We start from the raw sequence: 10,137 nt of genomic DNA on the forward strand, positions 1-10,137 counted from the left end.
ATTTTGATGAAAAATTTAGGGAAACTGTGGCAGCTATAGGAGTTTTTCAGTTGTCTGTTTAACTTCAAAGAGATGGCTAACCTGTTGAAATATCAGTTGCTGTAGAAGAGAGTCCAGTTGATGCAGGTTTAGTTGTTCTAGGTTTAGTTGTTGAAGGTTCAGTTGTTGAAGGTTTAGTTGTTGAAGGTTTAGTTGTTGAAGGTTTAGTTGTTGAAGGTTTAGTTGTTGAAGGTTTAGTTGTTGAAGGTTTAGTTGTTGAAGGTTTAGTTGTTGAAGGTTTAGTTGTTGAAGTTAGAAGGCCCAGGCATCTACAAAAAAACAAAGAAAAAAGAAAAAGAATTATCAAAAAGTTACTGATTAAAATGACAAAAATATGAAGGTTTTCCCAGTGGGTGGACATGAGAGTTAGTACCCACTTCATACACCACTCAACCAGTTGAGAAAAAGACGCTTTGATCCATAACTTGTAGCCCTCACTGCTCTGCTAATAATGCCATACTGTGACAGATATCACTTAAATTTAATTTAGTATTCATGACTCAAAATCTGATGCATAATCATTTTGACACTGTTTATTACAAGTAGATGGTGCCCCACTGATAGGTAGTACTTATTTTTTGCCTAATTGTTCAACGATGAATGACAGAATTCAGGAAATCAAATACTCTGAATCCGTGGAACAAATAAATGTTTAAAAAATAAAACAAACTTTCCTTTAAAAATTTTATTGGCTATGTAACTTCGTTAAAAAGAAAAATTTCTTACTCAGCTTGTGATCTTGTCTCTAATACAGCAAGGGAAAAAATAGAGAACAAACAAATTAATTCTCACAAACCCCTTAAATATAACATAACTTGACAATTCATGCATACTAAAACATGCAATCTGTTTTGAAAATATATTTAATTCAGACAAAAGACCTTACACTGAAAGTGTTAGAAACATTTAGTGAACCCATATAAATTAAGTAAACAAACTCTTTTATAAGGAAATATCTCTTTTTACAAAGAGCTGCAATAAAAATTCCATAAAAGATGAAGAGGGAAGACATGTAAACAGCCAAAATGAAACAGTTGACAGTGATTCATCACCTACTTATGATAAAAACATGTACAGAGCTGACACTCGAAAATTACTGACAACCTTGGGAAGACTCAACTAACAGATGATATTTCACAATGCACTCTGCATTTAAAAATAAAAACAAAATTGAAAAATTAAATGTTACCATAAAAGACATCTAATTCATGAATCAATGTTTCAACAATTTATTTCTTCTTGGTGCTGGTCTTACCAAGGCAAACATGATCACAGTTATCCCACAGTACATGGAGGCACTGAGAGACTCCACAGTCAACAATGCTTGGCTTAGTGTATCTTTATTTAGGGTTCAGCCCTTTAATCCTTTTACACAATAACATCAGTATGCATATTCTCTGTACTGTTTTCTATTTATTTCCTACGGTGCTGACAAGGAGAATTTGTTTAACAATCAAGAGCTCCATTGGTTGGTGATAATTTTTTTTACTCTTGTGACCTTAATGTGTGACTCAGGGGTGGTACTGTGAGGAGAAATTAGATGCTAGTCACTCTTAGGGGTTAAAGGGTTAATCCCTACATTGTACAAGTAACTAACATCTGGTTTCTCATGATTACAGTATCTCCACTGAATCAAACACTTTAGTCCTGAGAAGAAAGGAAATGATCACTATTTAACACATTTCTTGATTGTTGAACATATTCTTCCTGTCAGTATTGTGTTGTGTATTTTATCATGTAAGGGTTTAAGCTAATAGAATATACCTGTTTTGAAAGTAGCGTAACCAACAACAACTCCACTCTCATCAGATATATACTTTGTCGAATCATCTGACGCAAACATGATGCGCACACTCTTCAATCGCTCTGATGTATAAATTTCTGGAACCTTACTGATATGAGAGCAATGTCTTTTCACAATATTTATGGGTTGGTCTTCTGTGCTTGTACCTATAAAATAGAACATAGGACACAATTAATGAAAGAGTGCCATGCGCTTACATTTTGAAGTAAGAAAATGCTGATTAGGAGTCAAAGCTCAAGGCTTCACTTCAAGTTTATTGTTGAGGTTGTAGCTAGAGAACCAAGGGTGAGGGATGTCCACGGTAACTGGACATTTCGCACAAAAGACTTTTCACACAAGTCTTTTAGCACAGGTTTTTGACCATTTGCACAATTCTTAGTGGTCATTTCGCACAATATTATTATTATAAGTGAGAAACATCAAAGTAACAGGTATACTGATTGATACAGATAAGACATTTCACCTTCACAAGATCCAACAGTGAAAATGTAGACATTTATTTACATAACTTCTACGTTATAATTATAATGAAAATTAGGCATACTGGTAGTACCTTCAGCAAAAATAGTTCAACATTAATAACTCAATATTCAGAGAGTGATTCACATCGAATGTCGGCACGTGCAAGTGTTGTGATTTGACAACTTGAATGTGTCAGTGTAGGTAGTAACTAGTGATCTTGTAGAAAGACAAGCTCAATCTGTAATCATTTTACAGATCATAAATTTTAATACATCTATTAAGTAGTAACCTTTCAAATTATTCTAATAACAATGGAGAGTTCAGAATCAATCGTTAAGCATCATAGCGACCGTGATGTAGACAAATTATTTCATGAAAGTTTCAAGAATTCAAAATAATTCAAAGATTATACGCTAGCCATCCGATAAGTAATCATATAAACTTAAGATCAAAACAAATAAAGAAATCTAGATGTACTATAGCTTAAATGAATGTAGGAAAGGGCTAAATTTCTACGAGTCTTGCCTGAGTAGCGAGTTAAAATATGCATGATTCGTCAGGTAACATGGCCATGAACTTGAATTTTATATATTTACACAGAAATTTTGTAAATAGGTCTTTCCTCCTTTTAAATAAAAAGTGAAACAGTTTGCAGGTTTTTACTTTGACTTCAGAGGAGGGAGGATTGGTGACAATTACTTTCGAAATCAACATGGTGTCCTTAACGTTGGGTTGTTATGTTCATATGTTTGTAGTGGATGATGTACTGTCAAAACTAAAAGGTTTTTCGTTTAACAAAGGAAAAGTAAAAGAAGTAGTCATTCGAATAGGGAGTTCTTTACATTTTCATAGAGAGAAAGGTTTTTTCCTTTCTTCAAGTAAGAATAGTGATTGTGTTCACAAGCGTTTCAATCTAGTTGAAGTTATTACGTAAATAAATGTCTACGTTCTCACCATTGGATCTTACTGAAAGTGACATGTGAAGGTGAAATGTCTTATCAGTATCAATTAGCATACCTGTTACATTGATGTTTCTCACATATAATTATTGTGCGAAATGACCACTAAGAATTGTGCAAACGTTCCAAAACTTGTGCTAAAAGACTTGTGCAAAAAGTCTTTTGTGCAAAATGTCCTGTATTCGGGAATCTTCAATCTCATTGTTGGATTTCTGCACAAAAATTACACATTTTGCCCCCTTGACTGTCTGAAAGACTTCCATTTTAAAAAACAAGATCAAATTTTCTTGACCAACGTTTTCCTTCCACCCATGGCTTACAAAAATGGACAAATTTGTCAGATTTCAATGCCTGACAAAAATTCATCCTGCTCTGAAGCAAGATGATGGTGCCTTTGAAGATAAGTAAGGCTTGACAAAATTAGTTAGGAACTAAAAATTACTTTCTGCACTTGTACCACAGAACTGGTGACAGATTTTTCACAAAATAGACCAAAAGTTTCCCAGCATGCTCAGGCCCATAGGCAGCAGGGATGAACTAAAGCTTCACCTAAGAGACAAATGATGTCCTGCATACATTTTATTATAAGACTTCTCATAAAAGTTCAATATAGCTATTGTTCCAATTCACTGACCACATAAATTCTAGCCACTTCATAAATCTAGCTTATCTTTTTAAAACACAAGAATGCCAATTTTTGTCTTGAAAGCTATACAAAAAACTTAACGGAAGAAACCACCAGAGATTGCTCTTTTCCAACCCCTCAACTACTACAATTAGTAACCAAGTTTGAGGTGGCTTTTTTTATTCGCATTTATGCCCTGAGTACAAAGCATGCAAGCCATACATTCAGAAAAACAAGGTTCTGTAACTTACGGTACAGACCAAAGAAACAAGGTTGTTAAGATATTTATCATATCTCTAGGTGCAAACGGAGGTTAATGATTTCAATTCAAAAAACTTTTAAATTAAGCAGGCCGTTCATTGAAATATGGTATAATAAATTGACAAATCATAGTGCACTTACCAGTGATGCGTATCTCATCTTCAAAACCTTTCCTATCTGGGTCACACCCAACATTTCCACCCAATTTAAAGCTTGTATAAAACAAGCGAATTGCCTTCCCTTGTGGAACTGGAATATTCCATTCACAATGAGCATTTTGAATGTAAGTCAATGGCCACTTGGGAGTAAACAATGTTCCACTTCCTTGACTCAAAAACTTTTTGCTACAAAACAAAACAGGTAGAAAAAAATTTTTAATTATGTAAAAAGGAGGATTATTCAAACAGCAGTGTTTAACAAGTATTTCCAGCCTTAAGAAAAGCCATAACTGCACACATGCAAAATAACAATAATTTTTCAATGTGTTTGATATTGTCAATCAGCTACTGACACTCATTTACCTTTAGTAATAGTCTGTCAGGTTGACAAATTGATGGTAAAGTATTCAATCATTCATAAACTAAACTTTTCTTGTCAATAATGACCTATTGGCTTTATATAATGAACAAAATAATATGTAGGTACTTGTACATACAATATCTCTTCCTGTGTTCAACTCAATATCTCACTTATTTGCTGTGCTCACTTGTAAGGTATCAAGCCCTCCCATGAAACAAATTACAATGTGAAATAAAATTATATCTTATTTACAGACCTGCAGTTTGAGGTGGGATCCAGTTCTGTGGTATTATCCATAGATGTATAGTATGCTTCAAACTCTTCACCCGGAACTGACCCATAAGGTTTAAAAACAACAGTAATACAGTGGTCCAAGGAATAAATTTTCTCAGGCATGACCAACTCTGAGCAAGAGCAAAACTTTCCAAGATATAGGGACTCTCCATTGCATCTAAAAAGACAAAGCACAAAATGTTTCATGCATATTTCACTTAGGTGCAAAGATTGTTTTGGAAAAATTCCGTGAAATTTGGCATAAATTATTAACATGTCCAACCTCTTTTCAGATATCAGCCTACTGTCTGTGCTGTGTAACAAATATATTCAATTCAAGGGATGTGCGAAATAAAAGATTATATAAAGTTTGATGCAACATACAATTCTCCTTGAGTTTCTTAACCCTTTAACTCCCATGAGTGACCAAGACAGAATTTCTCCTTAAAATATCAAGCAGACAAGTGATGAGAGTAAAGGAAAATATCAATTGAGAGATTATAAGTTTATCCAATACCAAATTTTCCAAACTAACATCATAAGAACTGTATGGTAGATAATGAGGAGAATTACTACGGAGTTCTTGGGAGTTAAAAGGTTAAGGAAATGCAATACAAGGATCTAGTATTTGAATGTAAATCAGAAATCACTAAGGCTTTCTAAAAGCACTTCCTTAACTAGGCGGCAAACTTCTAATCCACAATAGGAACAAAACTAATGTCAGAGAGAAAGATGGGACTTTGACGTCTGATTTTATATTGTAGTTAACAAGAAAACGAACTATTTGCACATCCAGCCGCATTCGACGGAAATACGAAGTGTGAATCACGCATGGAATTGAAGGCCAAAGTATAATGTCTGGATCAGGGAAAAGTTCAAGAAAGTCCGCATTAAAAGAGAATATATAGGACTTATCCAATGCTTGCGTGCTTTTAAGTTAGGTTTATACAATATTGGCGTAAAAACAAGAAATTTTTTCGCCTTCGATTTAGAAACAATTGCAAGACTTGTTCGATCACGCCATTTAACGCTCTTTCGAAAAGAAATAAAACATAGCACCTACCCCACTCTTATTTCTAAAAAACCGTTTTCACAATTCGGCATCCTTCCCATAACTTTTAGTTTCTTAATTTCGAGAACAGCTCTTAGGCCGACGGGAACTCGTATATTGAAGGTGCAAGTAAGGTTGTTGTTATCAGTGAAGCCTGTATGGTTTACAGTACCATTCGGGGCATTGTACTCAGACGGCGGACATTTGGCGAAAGAAGTACCAAGTAAACTCAAAACTAACAGAAGCGAGGGAGGAAAAAAAAGGCCGTCCATTGCTGTGTTTATCTCGAGGAAGTTAAGAATCGTAACGCTGAAACGAATAGTGTCACCATCGAATATATTCCTTGATTACTGAGACGGATGGGGAGCGGAGGGGCAATTCATATGCGCATGCGCTTAAAATTTGTTCGGCGCTTTCGACATTTGAATAAAGGGGTAAGTTTCTAAAGAAACTGTGGTGCTGCGTCGGTGGGAGAGTATAGCAGGTAATTTAGTGGTAACAACTGGGTTGAAAACGTAAATTAGCCACCGTAAAGGGTAAAAAAGCTGACGTTTCGAGCGTTAGCCCTTCGTCAGAGCGATTAGAGGAATTGTGGGTTGTGTGACGTCACCATATTCCCTCCGATGGCGTAGCTCCACTTTCTACATATAAATCCACACACAACCCACAATTCCTCTAATCGCTCTCACGAAGGGCTAACGCTCGAAACGTCAGCTTTTTTACCCTTTACGGTGGCTAATTTACGTTTTCAACCCAGTTGTTAACACTAAATTACCTGCTTTCGACATTTGTTGACACAGCGGCAAAACGAGTGCACATGCTTGAAAATTTACGCGCGAAAAGGAATGGGAATGACAATATTTCCATAGTAACACTATAGCGACGATATGGCGGCATTTTAAAAATTCATATTCTTTGTTTTTATGTGGCGGGGATAAGCCCTAGCCTTGACAGATAAGGTTCCCACTTTCAAGAAAGTTTCTTTCGAACCTTCTCTGCAACATATCTTTCCCAACAAAAAAAATATTCAGGGCACAGGTGTGAATTTTAGTATTGAAGTGGAGCGGTCGTAACATGGCGATGAACTTCGCAGCCCTCCGTATTGTTAGCACTTGTTTTCATCGTCTCCTCAGTATGGCAAACTACCCGGCCAAAAGGTTTGTTGCTTGGGAGAAAAAACACGCCAGAGCTCTTCTTGTAGAGGAAGCATAATTGCATTTAACACTTAAATAACTCGTGGCGGAGGTGGAACCAGGAAATGTTGTCTGAATGTCGCTATCAGAAATTCGAAAAAGGAGCAACACCAGATCGTGCCCACTACTTTCACATTCTTCCCCTCTGAGTGATACACCTATTCCCATGAGACAGTACAAACTATTTGACAATGCTGGAAAAAGTGAGGCTTGTTATCAACCAGGGACACTGTGGTGAACAAGTTGTTGGAGCAATGCTGACAAAATATTTGCCTCAAGGACCACTTTACTTTAGGTAGTTATATTCAAAGGCTTTCATTTCCTGCTGGATAACCTGGGTTTACATACTTCACCCATTTATATAATAAACAATAAAGCGCATGATCACCTTGTTTCCATGAGAAGATCAATAACTTAAACAAAAATATTCATGCAAAATGTAGATGGGTGCCATGCAAAATTCAGAAGGAGTTCCAAGCAGATTTGACAGATGGTCAATGTGATTAACAAGCTATGACAGTTAAATGTATGCTGCAAAACTTACTGCTCTACCACAATTCAAAAGCTCAACAGAGAGAGTCAGGAAATTGGTGCACAGGCTGATAAATCCAATTTCTCAACATTAATCACAGTAAGTACCTTACTTATGCCTGGACATAATCTAAGAAAGGTAACCAATCCACCATGTTGCTAATAATCATAGTTATGCTTTGATTGCACTTGCAGGGTTAAACATCTCCATCACAACATCTATCAGGTAATAATATAACACTGATAAAGGTTCTGCACTGAGCTCATATTTTACAAGTAAACACATGTTCATTGTTGAAAAATACTTACAGAGTGGTCAAATACATTATTATTGCATTTTCTATATAATCTTGCAGAGCTGGTGGAAAAATTTCAGTCAGCCTTGTACAGGCACTATGAGAGTGCAGGTCAATCTCTATACAGATCTGATGATATGCAGGCACTTTGTGAGACTTGTGCACCACATCTCTTTTACATCCTCACATCATCATTACATCAGTACAATAGTGAGTGCAGATAGACATGCCACCAGTGAGAGGCATTCACATTCACAGCAGCAAAGAATAGTTGCACTACTTCACAAGTTGCCTACCTGCCTAAAGTTTTGCCGTTAGAAGAATAAAAAATTATTACATTTTATATAATTTACAAAATTTCCATGTCAGCTTTATTCTGACAGTGTCAGCAGTCACTGGTAAAAAACAACCTTTGTTCTTGAGTATGATAACAGGATAATATGCAATTTCCCTTAGATCTCAGAAAACATCACAGCTCCAGAAATAAGCTGAAAATTAATGTTCCTTGATATTCATGAGTTAACCAGGTCTGCACAGACTGCAGGGAGAGTCTTGGACCTTAGCAGTGGAATATGTATGAACAACATGTTTAAACAGCAGCAGGCAAAACAACCATGAGGAAGTTGTGGAAAAAACTGTGCTGACAGCCTGCAGGATAAAGCAGAACAAATAGAATGAACAATAAACATAAACACTTTTGTCAAAACATAAGCAATCAATGAAATGGATATTAATTTTTTTTTTAAGACCAAAAAACTTGTTATCCATCTTATTGATGACTTTCATGTTATGAATATGCCTACTAAACCAACTGATAAAGTTAATGTGGCAATTCATATGGCATCAAGTCTCCCAGCCATAGCAGTTGCTCATCCATGATCCTTTTCTAACAAGAGTAAATGAAGTAGGTGATTCCTTCGATAAAGGTATTATAGAGCATGATACAAGTAGCAACATTGCAGACAGCCACAATAGTCGTGAACAGCCCAAAAGCCAGCTGGCAATACATGCCTCTAGGTATTCAGACTTTTACAAGTCCTATGACAGGGGAAAAAATGTCTGCCGTCTGAGTACAGTGCCCCGAATGGGAGCACTGTACTCAGACAGTTCTTAAAACTAAAAAACGTTTAACAAGTTACAATTAATTAATAATAGCCCTATTCTCAATAAAATACAGCTAAAATACTAACACAATAATTCTGCATGTCATAATAATGCACTTTTAGCTTTCTATCCTAACATGCACCAATAACATTGACTATGTCAGACAATGCTCCCCTGTAGTACACACTTCAATATATCTGAGTTGTTAAACGGTTCATAATGAGTCAATTAGAAAGTTCCCTAATCATTAAGACTCTTCTCAATTTTTAACCACACTATTACATGCTTTTAGTTTACATCATCCTTTCTATAATAAGCTCCCTCTCAAAGTAGGTGTGCATAACTGCAACACATACAATAATTGAGAACTAAATTTTGATTTCCTAACATCAAATATTTCCTTAGGATATCATAAATGTAAAGTGGGACTCTAATGTTTGACCCTTTCACTACTAAGATCTCATTAGTAATTCTCCTTACTGCTGCCATACAGTTCTGGTGATGTTTGTTTGGAGAATTTGGTATTGGATCAACTTATATTCCCTTGGTTTCTATTTTTCTTTATTCTAATCTGTTGTCTGCTTGATATAGTATTAATATTGTAGGAGAAATTCTGTCTTGGTCACTTGTGGGAGTTAAAACAGACCCTATACAGCACTAACCCATAAACTACATATAGTAATCATTATTCTACAAATGGTGACATTTAAACTTTACCATCTTTAATCTACAATATAAAACGGATAACTTATAAACAAAGATGTATCCATGGATAAGCTGCACCCTTGATTTTGGGCTTCAATTTTGTGAAAAAAAGTGCGGCTTATACATGGACGTTTACGGTAACCTTCTGTGGCATTTTCTCACCTCCACTATTAATCAACCGACGCCAACTCACTGACGTATAAAATCGAGTAGAGACGTCGGCGAGTTGGTCCTCAATCCAATACAACTTATTAGAAGTTAAACATACAGAAAATTAAATGATATTTAGTAAAAAAAAAACACTGGTGAACATCA

At 35.7% G+C, this 10,137-nt stretch overlaps 1 protein-coding gene across 1 annotated transcript in view; it reads right to left on the reverse strand.

Annotated features, from left to right (window-relative positions):
• LOC113676375 (tolloid-like protein 2) overlaps window positions 1-6,365 on the reverse strand; it is a 10,123-nt gene extending 3,758 nt beyond the window's left edge. The window contains exons 1-6 of the mRNA XM_089187627.1: window positions 6,006-6,365; window positions 4,926-5,120; window positions 4,292-4,494; window positions 1,804-1,989; window positions 766-784; window positions 82-308 (exon numbers count right to left, since the gene is read on the reverse strand). Of these exons, the coding sequence (XP_089043753.1) occupies window positions 82-308; window positions 766-784; window positions 1,804-1,989; window positions 4,292-4,494; window positions 4,926-5,120; window positions 6,006-6,265 (1,090 nt within the window). The 5' untranslated portion in view covers window positions 6,266-6,365. The remainder of the gene's footprint in view (window positions 1-81; window positions 309-765; window positions 785-1,803; window positions 1,990-4,291; window positions 4,495-4,925; window positions 5,121-6,005) is intronic.
• Between the last annotated feature and the right edge of the window lie 3,772 nt (window positions 6,366-10,137).

Source organism: Pocillopora damicornis, chromosome 11, assembly GCF_964200805.1.
Source record: "Pocillopora damicornis chromosome 11, jaPocDami1.2, whole genome shotgun sequence".
NCBI classification, from domain to species: domain Eukaryota; kingdom Metazoa; phylum Cnidaria; class Anthozoa; order Scleractinia; family Pocilloporidae; genus Pocillopora; species Pocillopora damicornis.